Below are 14,629 nucleotides of genomic sequence, written 5' to 3'. Positions count from 1 at the left end.
TTTTTTATTAATTTTTTTTTCAACGTTTGTTTATTTTTGGGACAGAGAGAGACAGAGCACGAACGGGGGAGGGGCAGAAAGAGAGGGAGACACAGAATCTGAAACAGGCTCCAGGCTCCGAGCCATCAGCCCAGAGCCTGACGCAGGGCTCGAACTCACGGACCGCGAGATCGTGACCTAGCTGAAGTCGGATGCTTAACCGACTGCGCCACCCAGGCGCCCCTTACAAAATATTTTTAAATGACTTTTTTTGGTATGATTATACAAGTAACAAATGCTAATAGAGTGGGGCTGGCCCTGTGACCTCACCGTTGATGTCTAGGATGTAACAGAAGTTGGTAGCCTTGCAAAATGCTCAGCAATGGCACATTGATGCTGATCATCTGGAAGAGCTTAAAATAAATATATTTTTTAAAATTTCAAAATGAAGCTTACTTGTATTAGAGAATAAGCCTGATGATTTGTTTTGCCTAGCTGTAGAGTTTTTAGTATTTCTCCCACTGTCCTGTTTTCTCCTTCCATAGTCTCTCCTTTAGAAATCTCAACAACTGACCTTATTTTACTCTTTTTACATTTCTGATTGCCTGATGAATGCCTCCACTTGGGTGCTCAACAATCCACTTAAAAGCCCACATGGCTAAAACTAAACTACTTACTATTCCATCAGAACAAACTTTTTCTAGACGTTTCTTTTTTTGATGGAACCACCATTATTTTAGATTCCCAGGTTTAAGTAAAATATCTGAGATTACTTCCTAAGTTCTGTTCATTCTTGACTGAAGATATTTCTAACTTGTACCTCTTTCCATTCTATTCCTCTGAATACCAGCCTTGTTTGGGCCCTTATCCTCTCGTAGTTGTCCCAATGCTCTTCTCCTGGCCTTTAGTCCTTCTTCTGATTTAGTTTGTTTATGGGCCAACATCTATAAATACCATATTGTTTATGTCACTTCTGTGGATTCCCATGGCCTTGACACCAACTCAGACTTCCCAGGCTGGAGGTTGAGGCAGCCTTCCACCCTAGTATATAACCTCTACTCTAGGAAAAACACTTCCCCAGAGTTTCCTGATCTATTTTTGTCTTTGCTTTTTTGCTCTTCTTGTTACCTTCACTTGGATTGTCCTTCCATTTCTACATTTATCGAGGTCACACATAGTATTAGAGACCTGTCTTTCATAAAATTTTTCCGTGACCAGTCTAGTCTTCAATGATAGTCTTACTTTCTTAGTCTTGAGAGTAGTCATTAACAGAACAATTGATTTGGTATTTAGTAATATATATTTCATCCAATATCTTTGATTAAGTGAAATTTCAAGCATAAATGTTCTTTCTTGCTCAGCTAGGTCCCAGTTTCTTTAAAGCCAGGAACAATTTTATATGCTTTTATCTGTATTTGTTATAGGGACAAAAATAGTACCCTGCACATGTCAGGTGCTCAAAAAATAATATACTTAACCTGATGTGCCAATATATGTCATACTTCGCTTTTTGTCTTAGATCATACACAGAGATATAAAGCCAGAGAATATATTAGTCTCCCAATCTGGTGTTGTCAAGTTATGTGATTTTGGATTTGCGCGGACATTGGCAGCCCCTGGGGAAGTTTATACTGATTATGTGGCCACCCGATGGTACAGAGCTCCAGAACTATTGGTCGGCGATGTCAAGTATGGCAAGTAAGACATCAGCAAAGGGGGTGGAGGGCAGAGAGGGCATATTTAACACATTTTTTCTTGATAAAATGGAATATGTTTCTAATATAATGAAAGATCACTCTAACACTGAAAGGAAAGTTTTACATTTAAGGGAACTTTATTTATTTAAAAAATTAAATCCAAGTTGGTTAACATACAGTGTAATAATGATTTCAGGCATAGAATTTAGTGATTCATCACTCCCATGTAACATCCAGTGCTCATGCCAACAAGTGCCCTCCTTAATGCCCGTCACCCATTTACCCAATCCCCCACCCAGCACCCCTCAGTTTGTTCTCTGTGTTTAAGAGTCTCTTACAGTTTGCCTCCCTCTGTTTTTATGTTATTTTTCCTTCCCTTCCCCTATGTTCATCTGTTGTGTTTCTTAAATTTACATTTAGGGAACTTTATGACTTGTTCTTTTTGGTGCTTCCCCTTTAAATGTTTTGTGTGTGTTTGTGTGTGTGTGTGTGTGTGTGTGTGTGTGTGTGTGCGTGTGTGTGTGTGCGTAGGCGCGCTTGTGTGCTTGCAATAAATTGCGGTGGGCATACTTATTTTAAAGGTAGAGAAATCAAGATGAGCAAGTGGGTTTTTTGGTGTGTGTGGTCTGTTCTCTACAGTGGGTTGGAAATAGATGTATTTATTACTTGTAAAGAAAGACAACATTGATTGGGTAAGTCTGACACTTGGAATGAGGCAAGGTGGAGTTGACAAGGATGAGGGGAGAAACATAATTGAGTGGAATGTTTTTAAAATATAAATTATCTGCATAAATGAGTTCTTCAAAGAAGAAGGGATGGTAACTCACTGCTTTTGGTAGAAATCTTTCTCAAATGTTTTCTAGAGGTGCCTGGGTGGCTCCATCAGTTAGGCCTCCCCACTGTATTTCAGCTCAGGTCATGATTTCACAGTTCATCAGATCCAGCCCTGTGTCCAGCTTCATAGTGAGAGTGTGGAGCCTGCTTGGGATTCTCTCTCCCTCTCTCTCTGCCCATTCCTCTCTCCCACTCACATGTTCATGCACACAATCTCTCTCTCTCTCAAAATAAATAAATAAACATTAAAAAATGTTTTCTACACTTTCTGTGTTTTCAGTGCACACATCATTTAATATTTTCTTGATTACTCTGAGTTCTCATTTTGTTATACTGTAACCTTTCTATAATTTTATTTTTATTTTATTAGAAAAAATTTTTTAATGTTTATTTTTTGAGAGACAGAGCATGAGCAGGGGAGGGACAAGAGGGGAGTAACAGATTTCAAAGCAGCCTCCAGACTCTGAGCTGTCAGCCCAGAGCCCAAAGTGGGGCTCGAACTCATGAACTGTGAGATCTTGACCTGAGCCAAATTGGATGCTTAATCAACTGAGCCACCCAGGTACCCCTTTATACCATTTTATAATTCAGCTATGACCTTAAACAATTTCAAGGTAGTTGTCCCTATGTGAATGATACCAGCATATTCTGCTTTAAGTTCTTGGGTCTGATTTTTAAGATAATGTTTCTATTTTTCCCATTAGCTCCCAGTTCCCCTTGTTGTTACTGTATGTGTCCCAAACAACCTTCTCCTGTGCTGTTTTCAGTGTATGGTGGGATAGATTGATCAACCTGGTTAGAATAATGTATAAACAAAGAATGAATAGGCTTTGAATGAAAACCCAAAAAACTTATTTCCAGAATAAAGTACACATAATAACGGTTTTGAGAAGCCTTTTCCTTCTTGTCACGTGATTGAAGTTTCTGGAAATCTGACTTAGGTAAAATTGGGAATTAGTACTTGAAGTTTATAGGGAAATGTGTTTTTATGAGTAATTTAACGCTTGCTACAAATATTCTCAATACCAAGAATACCAAATAGTAACATGCAGAACAGATTCAGTCACATAAACATAGTAGGATGCCAGATTTTATACCACATTGCTTTTATTTCAGGGCTGTTGATGTATGGGCCATTGGCTGTCTGGTAACTGAAATGCTCATGGGAGAACCCCTTTTTCCTGGAGATTCTGATATTGATCAGCTATATCATATTATGACGTGTTTAGGTAAGATTATACATCTGCATTTTAAATTTTAGAGGTTTTTCTCCTATGTTTTTGTTTGTATTGATTTTACTACTTGTTAGTATATTAAAGATGGTATGTGTTTTAAGTGGAGGTAGGGAGCCAATAGGAAAATCTCATCTATTTATATTAATTCATTCTCAGTCTGGCTTTGGTTTGTCTGGCAAATGGTCTTATTCATGCTCTCATCCACCCTCCTGCCCCACTCCCCACAAAGAAAAGAGCATAGGCTGTACATTTTCTCTGCACTTTTGCATTCAATAAATCACATGTAGAGGATACAAATGGTTTTTTCTGGGGGGTGGGGTTAGCAAGTGTTTGGTGGAATCCGACTGTTACCCTTATCCTCATCTTCAAATTGAGAGACCGAGATCTTAGGTAGTTTAATCTTGTTGCAGATATGACTTTTGTTGTTAGTGTTTTGGACAGAATTTTAAAGGTAGAATATCAAAGTCTTACATTTGTTGAAATACGAACTTCATATTGGGAGATGGATCTTGGAAAATGGAAATAATGGGAAAATACTTGGGGGGGGCATTTAACTGTTGGATTTTAAGTTTCCAGGGTACAAATTCAATAAACAATACAGTAGTTTCTTACAGCAGAATTTTCATATGTATTTTATACTAGATTAGGTACTAAAGTTGAAGAAAAAGATAAAACTGCTCAAATCAGACTTTAAACACAGGTATAAAATCAGTAGATTTTTAAATTTTTGAAAAAATTTTAATTTTTTAAAATTTAAATTTTAATAATTAAAACAATTTATTTTCATTTTCAAACTAAATTCTTTTTTTTTTAATTTTTTTTAACGTTTATTTATTTTGGAGACAGAGAGAGACAGAGCATGAACGGGGGAGGGTCAGAGAGAGAGGGAGACACAGAATCGGAAACAGGCTCCAGGCTCTGAGCTGTCAGCACAGAGCCCGATGCAGGGCTCGAACTCACGGACCGCGAGATCGTGACCTGAGCCGAAGTCAGCCGCTTAACCGACTGAACCACCCAGGCGCCCCCAAACTAAATTCTTAAAGGGTGGAACTTATTTATCTAGATTCTGATCATATGACTAGTAATATTTTCATTGTTTTGGTCAGCACTTTATGCTTTGTTGTTAGAAATGAAGTGTTGGGAGAGAGCCAAAGCATAAGAGACTGTTAAAAACTGAGAACAAACTGAGGGTTGATGGGGGGGTGGGAGGGAGGAGAGGGTGGGTGATGGGTATTGAGGAGGGCACCTTTTGGGATGAGCACTGGGTGTTGTATGGAAACCAATTTGACAATAAATTTCATATATTTAAAAAAAAAAAGAAATGAAGTGTTGGTACTTATATCTAAAAAATTAGAAAATGTTCTTTACCTATCCTTTTCCTATGCACCCTCATGACTTCAGTTCTATATATAGTGGCTTGTGAATTTTCTAAATGAGTATGTTGAGATAAGAATGTTAATTTTCTTGAGTTGACTTACATCAAAACCACTATTGAAGACTGCCAGGTACCATCACCATAAGAACACTGTTTTTGGGTGATTTTGCATGCTGAGACAGCCCTAACTCCAAGTCCATAAGCTGTGTTCTACTCTTTTGTCCATGCCACATCACCTGTCTCTTTGCCATTTCTATCATGAGGTATAATGACAGAGATGTGTGCTGTTCTCACTTCCAGGTAATCTAATTCCAAGACATCAGGAGCTGTTTTATAAAAATCCTGTGTTTGCTGGAGTAAGGTTGCCTGAAATCAAGGAAACAGAACCTCTTGAAAGACGCTATCCCAAGCTCTCTGAAGTTGTGATAGATTTAGCAAAGGTAATTATATGTTTTACTTTCTTACAGTGAATTTATATTATGGAGACATGGTTTTCTCTTTTTCTTGTCTAGTTGATCTTTTAGGTCAACAATTTCCTCTCTTGATTTTATTTTGTTATTATTTTTTAAATTTTTTTAACGTTTTATTTATTTTTGAGACAGAGCATGAACAGGGGAGGGTCAGAGAGAGGGAGACACAGAATCTGAAACAGCTCCAGGCTCTGAGCTGTCAGCACAGAGCCCGACGCGGGGCTTGAACTCATGGACCGTGAGATGATGACCTGAACCGAAGTCGGATGCTTAACTGACTGAGCCACCCAGGCGCCCCTGTTATTATTTTTTTAAGTAAACTCTACCCCCAACGTGGGCCTCAAAACTCGGGACCCTGAAATCAAGAGTCACATCCTCTACTGACTGAGCCAGGCAGGCCTCTCTCCCTGCCCCCACCCTTTCTTTGCCAGTAAGCTCTATGCCTAACATGGAGCTCAAACTCACAACCTCCAGATCAAGAGTCGCATGCTCCACAGAATGAGCCAGCTAGGTGCCCCTATATTGCTTTTAGTTTTTTTTTTTTTTTTAGTTAATTTATTCTCAAGTTAGTTAACATGCAGTGTAGTCTTGCCTTCAGAAGTAGAATCCAGTGATTCATCACTTACGTATAACACCCAGTGCTCATCCCAGCAAGTGCCCTCCTTAATGTCTATCACCCATTTTCCCCACCCCATCAACCCTCAGTTTCTCTGTATTTAAGCATTTCTTATGGTTTGCCTCCCTCTCTGTTTTTATCTTATTTTTACTACCCTTCCCCTATGATCATCTATTAAATTTCTCAAATTACACATGTGATTGAAATCATGTCATGTGATATCTGTCTTTCTCTGACCGACTTATTTCGTTTAGCATAATACTCTTCAGTTCCATCTGTGTGGAACTGTGTGTGTATATTATATATGTATGTATACATGTATATATACATGTATGTGTATATGTGTATATACATATATGTGCATTTAATATATATTATATACACATACTGTATACATATGTATGTGTATATGTATATATGTATGTATATACCACATCTTCTTAATTCATGCATCAGTTGATGGACATTTGGACTCTTCCCATAATTGGACTAGTGTTTATAGTGCTGCTATAAATGTTGTGGTACCTGTGCTCCTTTCAATCAGCACTTCTGTATCCTTTGCATAAATTCCTAGTAGTGCTGTTGCTGGGTCATAGGGTAATTCCATTTTTAATTATTTGAGGAACCTCCATACTGTTTCCCCAGAATGGCTGCACCAGTTTTCATTCCCACCAAAAGTGCAAGAGGATTCCCCTTTCTCCACATCTTCACCAACATCTGTTGTTTCCTGAGTTGTTAATTTAAACAAATCTGACTTGTGTGAGGTGGTGTCTCATTGTGGTTTTGATTTGTATTCCCCCGATGAGGAGTGATGTTGAGGATCTTTCGTGTGTCTGTTTGCCATCTGGATGTCTTCTTTGGAAAAGTGTCTATTCATATCTCCTGCCCAGTTCTTCACTGGATTATTTGTTTTTTTGGGTGTTGAGTTTGATAAATTCTTTATAGATTTTGATGGTTTCCTGTCTCACATTTAGGTCTTTCATCCATCTTGAATTTATTTTTGTGTATGCTGTAAGAAAGTGGTCCAGTTTCATTCTTCTGCATGTTGCTGTGCAGTTCTCCCAGCACCATTTGCTAAAGAGACTGTCTTTTTTCCATTGGATATTCTTTCCTGCTTTGTCAAAGATTAGTTGACCATATATTTGTGGGTCCATTTCTGAGTTCTCTATTCTATTCCATTGGTCTATGTGCTACTGTCTTGATGATTATAGCTTTGTAGTAGAGGCTAAAGTCTAGGATTATGATGCCTCCTGCTTTGGTTTTCTTTTTCACCATTACTTTGGCTATTCAGGACGTTTTGTGGTTCCATACAAATTTTAGGTTTGTTTGTTTTAGCTCTGTGAAGAATGCTGGTACAATTTTGATTGGGATTGCATTGAATGTGTACATTGCTTTGGGTAGTATTGACATTTTAACAGTATTTGTTCTTCCAACGTGAGCATGGAATGTTTTTCCATTTCTTTGGGTCTTCTTTAATTTCTTTCATAAGCTTTCTATAGTTTTCAGCATACAGATCTCTTACCTCTTTGGTTAGGTGTATTCCTAGGTATTTTATGGTTTTTGATGCAATTGTAAATGGGACTGATACCCTGATACCTCCTTCTCTTGCTTCATTATTGGTGTATAGAAACATGACTGATTTCTGTACATTGATTTTATATCCTGCGACTTTGCTGAACTCCTGTATCAGCTCTGGCAGTTTTTTGATGGAGTCTTTAGGGTTTTCCATGTAGAGTATCATGTCATCTGTGAAGAGGGAAAGTTTGACTACTTCTTTGCCAGCTTGGATGCTTTTTATTTCATTTTGTTGTTGGTTGCTGAAGTTAGGACTTCCAACACTAGTTAACCAACAGTAATGAGAGTGACATCCCTGTTGTGTTCCTGATCTCAGGAGGAAAACTCTCAAGTTTTTCCCCATTGAGGGTGATCTTAGCTGTGGGCCTTTCACATATGGCTTTTATCATATTAAGGTATGTTCCTTCTATCCTGACTTTCTTGAGAGTTGTTATTAAGAAAGGATGCTGTATTTTGTCAAATGCTTTTTCTACTGACAGGATCATATGGTTCTTATCCTTTTTTCTATTAATGTGATGTATCATGCTGATTGATTTGTGAATATTGAATCAACCCTGTAGCCCAGGAATGAATCCCATTTGATCATGATGAATAATTCTTTCAACATGCTGTTGAATTCAATTTGCCAGTATCTTGTTGAGAAATTTTGCATCCATGTTCATCAGGGATATTGACCTGATTTCTCCTTTTTAGTAGGGTCTTTGTCTGGTTTTGGAATCAAGGTAATGCTGGATTCATAGAATGAGTCTGGAAGTTTTTCTTCCATTTCTATATTTAGAATAGTTTGAGAAGAATAGGTATTAACTCTGCTTTAAATTTCTGTAGATTCCCCTGGGAAGCCACCTGGCCCAGGACTGTTATTTGTTGGGAGATTTTTGATAACTGATTCAATTTCTTCATTGGTTATGGGTCTGTTCAAATTTTCTATTTCTTCTCGTTTGAGTTTTGGTAGTGTGTGAGTGTCTAGGAATTTGTCCATTTCTTCCAGATTATCTAGTTTGTTAGCATATAATTTTTCATAGTATTCTCTAATAATTGTATTTTTGTGGTGTTGGTTGTGATCTCTCCTCTTTCATTCGTGATTTTATCTATTTGGGTCCTCTCTCTTTTCTTTTTGAGAAGTCCGGCGAGAGGTTTATTAATTTTGTTTATTCTTTCAAAAACTCAGCTCTTAGATTCATTGATCTGTTCTGCTGTTCTTTAGGATTCTATATTGTTTATTTCTGCCCTAACATTTATTATTTCTCTTCTTCTGTTGGCTTTGGGCTTTCTTTGCTGCTGCCTTTCTAGCTCCTTTAGGTGTAAGGTTAGGTTGTGTATTTGGGACCTTTCTTGCTTCTTGAGATAGGCCTAAACTGCAATGAATTTTCCCCTTAAGACTACCTTTGCTGCATCCCAAAGGATTTGGACTGTCATGTTTTCATTTTCATTTGCTTCCATATATTTTTAGATTTCTTCTTTAATTTGACTCATTCATTCTTTAGTAGGATGTTCTTTAGCCTCCATGTGATTGGGGGCTTCCCAGATTTTTTCTTGTGGTTGGTTTAAAGTTTCATAGCATTGTGATCTGAAAATATGCATGGTATGACCTCAATCTTTTTATACTTGTTGAGGGATGTTTTGTGACCCAGTATGTGATATATTTTGGACAATTTTCCATGTGTGCTTGAGAAGAATGTGTATTCTACTGCTTTAGGATGAAAAGTTCTGAATATATCTGTTAAGTCCATCTGGTCCAATATGTCATTCAGAGCCATTGTTTCTTTATTGATTTTCTGCCTAGATGATCTGTCCATTGTTGTAAGCGGAGTATTAAAGTCCCCTACAATTGTGGTATTATTATCCATACATTTGTTTAGGTTTGTGATTAATTGGTTTATATATTTGGGTGCTCTCTTCCACATTGGGGGCATAAACATTTACAATTGTTATCTCTTCTTTTTTTTTCTTTTCAAAGTTTATTTATTTGTTTTGAGAGAGAGAGAGAGAGGATGAGAGAGAGAATCCCAAGCAGGCTCTGCACTGTCAGCACAGAGCCCAGTGTGGAGCTCAATCCCATGACCCTGGAATCATGACCTTAGCCAAAATCAAGAGTAGGATGCGTAACTGACTGAGCCACCCAAGTGCCTCCACAATTGTTAGCTCTTCCTGATGGATAGATCCCTTAATTTATACAATGCCCTTCTTCAATTCTTGTTACGATCTTTGTTTTAAAATCTAGTTTGTCTGATATAAGCATGGCTACTCTGGCTTTCTTTTAATGTCCAGTAGCGTGACAGATGGTTCTTCATCCTCTCACTTTCAATCTGCTGGTGTCCTTAGGTCTAAGATGAGTCTCTTGTAGGCAGCATATAGATAGATCTTATTTTTATTATTCATTATGATACCCTGTGTCTTTTCATTGAGGCATTTAGTCCATTTACATTCAGAGTGATTATTGAAAGATATGGATTTAGTGCCATTGTGTTATCTGTAGGTTTCATGTTTGTGGTGATGTCTCTGGTCCTTTGTAGTCTTTGCTGTTTTCCACTCACAGAGTCCCCCTTAGGATCTCCTGCAGGGCTGGTTTAGTGGTCATGAACTCCTTTAGTTTTTGTTTGTCTGGGAAAACCTTTCTCTCTACTATTCTTTTTTTTTTTTTAATTTAATTTTTTATTTTTTAAAATTTACATCCAAATTAGTTAACATATAGTGAAACAATGATTTCAGGAGTAGATTCCTTAATGCCCCTTACCCATTTAGCTCATCCCCCCTCCTGCAACCCCTCCAGTAACCCTCAGTTTGTTCTCCATATTTAAGAGTCTCTTCTGTTTTGTCCTCCTCCCTCTTTTTATATTGTTTGTTTCCCTTCCCTTATGTTCATCTGTTTTGTCTCTTAAAGTCCTCATATGAGTGAAGACATATGATTTTTGTCTTTCTCTGACTGACTAATTTCACTTAGCATACTACCCTCCAGTTCCATCCACGCAGTTGTAAATGGCAAGATTTCATTCTTTTTGATTGCCGAGTAATACTCCATTGTATATATATACCACATCTTCTTTACCCATTCATCCATTGATGGACATTTGGGTTCTTTCCATACTTTGGCTATTGTTGATAGTGCTGCTGTAAACATGGGGGTGCATGTGTCCCTTCAAAACAGCACACCTGTATCCCGTGGATAAATGCCTAGTAGTGCAATTGCTAGGTCGTAGGGTAGTTCTATTTTTAGTTTTTTGAGGAACCTCCATACTGTTTTCCAGAGTGGCTGCACCAGTTTGTATTCCCACCAACAATGCAAAAGAGATCCTCATCCTCTTTCTCCGCATCCTCGCCAACGTCTGTTATTGCCTGAGTTGTTAATGTTAGCCATTCTGACAGGTGTAAGGTGATATCTCATTGTGGTTTTGATTTGTATTTCCCTGATGATGAGTGATGTTGAGCATTTTTTCATGTGTCAGTTGGCCATCTGGATGTCTTCTTTGGAGAAGTGTTATTCATGTCTTTTGCCCATTTCTTCACTGGATGATTTGTTTTTTGGGTGTTGAGTTTGATAAGTTCTTTATAGATTTTGGATACTAACCCTTTATCTGTTATGTCATTTGCAAATATCTTCTCCCATTCTGTTGGTTGCTCTCTCTACTATTCTTAATGACAGCCTTGCTGAATAAAGGATTCTTGGCTGCGTATTTTTCCTATTTAGCACATTGAATATTTCCTGCCCCTCCCTCTGGCCTGCCAAGTTTCAGTGCACAGGTCTGCTACTGCCCTTATGTATCTACCCTTGTAGGTTAAGGCCCCTTTGTCCCTAGCTGCTTTCAGAATTCTCTCTTTATCTTTGTTTGTTTTTTTTTTTTTAATTTTTTTTTCAACGTTTATTTATTTTTGGGACAGAGAGAGACAGAGCATGAACGGGGGAGGGGTATAGAGAGAGAGGGAGACACAGAATCGGAAACAGGCTCCAGGCTCCGAGCCATCAGCCCAGAGCCTGACGCGGGGCTCGAACTCCCGGACCGCGAGATCGTGACCTGGCTGAAGTCGGACGCTTAACCGACTGCGCCACCCAGGCGCCCCTCTTTTATGTGTTTAATAGCTTGTTATGCGTCCTGCATCTGTGAGTACTACTATATTAAAAAGGGTCATATGCTGTCCAGGGCCTGACACTTCAGGAAGTGTTTTTGGAGTGTGTTACATGCACTCTGTTGTTGCGTTTTGACTGCTCTATCCCACTGATCAGTCCTCTGCAAAGCTTCTCCTTGCTTGTAGTGGTGGAGTGTTTGAACCTTCCACCAGGTTTGCTTTGATTTGTTCATTGGAGTAACCCTGATTTGCCCTTGGGTGAAAGTTTTTTCTCCTAGATTGCAGAGTAGAGAGGAAACTGGCTATGACTTTATAGTTCACCTCTATTTCTTCTCATAAGACATTTTGGCTTGGGATGTCATGCCAATTACAGCCACATTTAAAGCTGATATTCCACACCACAATGCCAATGTCCTGTGTTTGGGCCCTGGTGGCTGTAATTTTTGTACATTAAGAAAGAGTTTAAAAAATTAAGTAATTTGGCAGGGAGATCTTTGGAAAGAAAGGCCTGAAAAAATTTTTTTAAAGGAATTTTTTTAAGCTTATTTATCTTGAGAGAGAGAGAGAGAGAGAGAGAGCGCGCACAAGTCGTGAGGAACAGAGAGAGAGGGAGAGAGAGAGAATCCCAAGCAGGATCTGTACTGTCAGCACAGAGCCGGATGTGGGGCCCAAACCCACAAACTACAAGATCATGACCTGAGCTGAAACCAAGAGTTGGACGCCTAACCTACTCAGCCACCCAGGTGCCCCAAGGCCTGAAAATTTTATTTGTTTTAAGAAACTGTTTAGTGTTATCTAGCATGTTTTAAGTATAAAAACATCCTCATAACAGTATCTTTTTAATGTTTAACATTTGAAATGCAAGCCTATATAAGTGGAAAAGAGAAGAAAAATGGATAAGGAAATAAAAAGAAAGGTAAAGAACTAGCAAATTATTATTTTTTTAATATTTTTTATTTTTGAGAGAGAGAGAGAGAGAGACAGACAGAGAGAGAGAGAGAAGGAGGAACAGAGAGAGAGGGAGACACAGAATCTAAAGCAGGCTCCAGGCTCTGAGCTATCGGCACAGATTCCAATGCAGGGCTTGAACTCAAGGACTGTGAGATCAGGACCTGAGCTGAAGTTGGAAGCTTAACTGACTGAGCCACCCAGGTGCCCCAAGAACTAGCAAATTATTAAAGCACAGGGCATAGGATCATGACATGTACTGTAGTGTTAAGGAGGCTTTTGCTTAACCACTAGATTTGCTGAAGCTAATTTACAAATGATCATCACCTTTGCCTTGTAGTTGAGGAAGATATTAGGGCAATTCTCACTAGACCTTTTGGAGTTGTTAGATCAAAAAATTCTTATTAGGACTTTCCTGAAGTATTGATAAAATAAGTGCAGTATATCTAAAACACCAAGATCATATCACATTTACTCAAGATATTTTTTGCTTTTTAAATTTTTAAAATAACTCATTAATAAAAGTTTATTAAGCTTATAAACAATTGTAACAAGTTCTTAGATGAATACATTTCTACTTTTCTATGTAATCTTCTAACAGATTTAAATATTTTTCATGGAGGCCAGCTTTATGATCTGTCTATAGAGATTTAAAGGGAATTAAGGTAAAACTATTATCCAGTTTATGTCCCTTATAATAGAATTCCCATAACGTTTAAACATTTTATTCTGGAAAACTCCAAACAGAGAAGTAGAAAGAATAGTAGTACAATGAACCCTTGTGTATTTATCATCTAGATGCAACAATTAACAGCATCTTGACAGTCTTCTTTTTACCTATCTTCATCCTCCTCAGCTTTGTTTTTTGTAGCATTTTGAAGCAAATCCCAGATATTATATTACTTCACTTATAAATACCTTAATCATTTGTAGAATTTTTCTTGTTCACTTAAAGCTATTTATTGAGTTTTTTCTGTTTTTCCTGGCATTAAGTGGTTCTCATAAGTCAGAGCAAGACCTGCATTAAAATCAAATAATCTAGGGGCGCCTGGGTGGCGCAGTCGGTTAAGCGTCCGACTTCAGCCAGGTCACGATCTCGTGGTCCGTGAGTTCGAACCCCGCGTCAGGCTCTGGGCTGATGGCTCAGAGCCTGGAGCCTGTTTCCGATTCTGTGTCTCCCTCTCTCTCTGCCCCTCCGCCGTTCATGCTCTGTCTCTCTCTGTCCCAAAAATAAATAAACGTTGAAAAAAAAATTAAAAAAAAAAAATCAAATAATCTATGTGAAGTATCCAGCACAGTGATATACACAGAATAGGCCCTTTCCCTTCTATTGTGCAAGGCTTTAAATTTTAAAAATTAGGGAAAAAAATATTTCCCTAATATTATAAAACATCTAACTAATGCTCAAAGTGTCACTGATTTTCTCATAATTTCTTTTTATAGCTCAGACTAGGATCTACATGAATTCTATAGATCACAATTGGTGGATATATCTTAATCTACAAGTTCATCTTTATCTCTTTTCTTTTTTGTTTAAACCTTGCCATTTATTGGTTAAAAAAAGTAGGTTGTGGGGCGCCTGGGTGGCGCAGTCGGTTAAGCGTCCGACTTCAGCCAGGTCACGATCTCGCGGTCCGTGAGTTCGAACCCCGCATCAGGCTCTGGGCTGATGGCTCGGAGCCTGGAGCCTGTTTCTGATTCTGTGTCTCCCTCTCTCTCTGCCCCTCCCCCGTTCATGCTCTGTCTCTCTCTGTCCCAAAAATAAAAAAATAAAAAACGTTGAAAAAAAAAAAAAAGAAAGTAGGTTGTTTGACCCTTGGAATTATCCACATAGTATA

General features: G+C 38.2%; 1 protein-coding gene across 2 annotated transcripts in view; it reads left to right on the top strand.

Moving 5' to 3' along the window:
* CDKL2 (cyclin dependent kinase like 2) overlaps nucleotides 1-14,629 on the top strand; it is a 45,699-nt gene that overhangs the window by 17,012 nt on the left and 14,058 nt on the right. For both annotated transcript variants that reach the window (XM_047092041.1, XM_047092040.1), the window contains exons 3-5: nucleotides 1,499-1,677; nucleotides 3,627-3,739; nucleotides 5,421-5,560. In XM_047092041.1, the coding sequence (XP_046947997.1) occupies nucleotides 1,499-1,677; nucleotides 3,627-3,739; nucleotides 5,421-5,560 (432 nt within the window). The remainder of the gene's footprint in view (nucleotides 1-1,498; nucleotides 1,678-3,626; nucleotides 3,740-5,420; nucleotides 5,561-14,629) is intronic.

Source organism: Lynx rufus, unplaced genomic scaffold, assembly GCF_022079265.1.
Source record: "Lynx rufus isolate CCGP_SWC_20201006 ecotype Redwood Valley unplaced genomic scaffold, mLynRuf1.p SCAF_3, whole genome shotgun sequence".
Classification (NCBI taxonomy): domain Eukaryota; kingdom Metazoa; phylum Chordata; class Mammalia; order Carnivora; family Felidae; genus Lynx; species Lynx rufus.
Note: the sequence above shows the minus strand (reverse complement) of the source record. Positions and strands in the feature narration are given on the sequence as shown.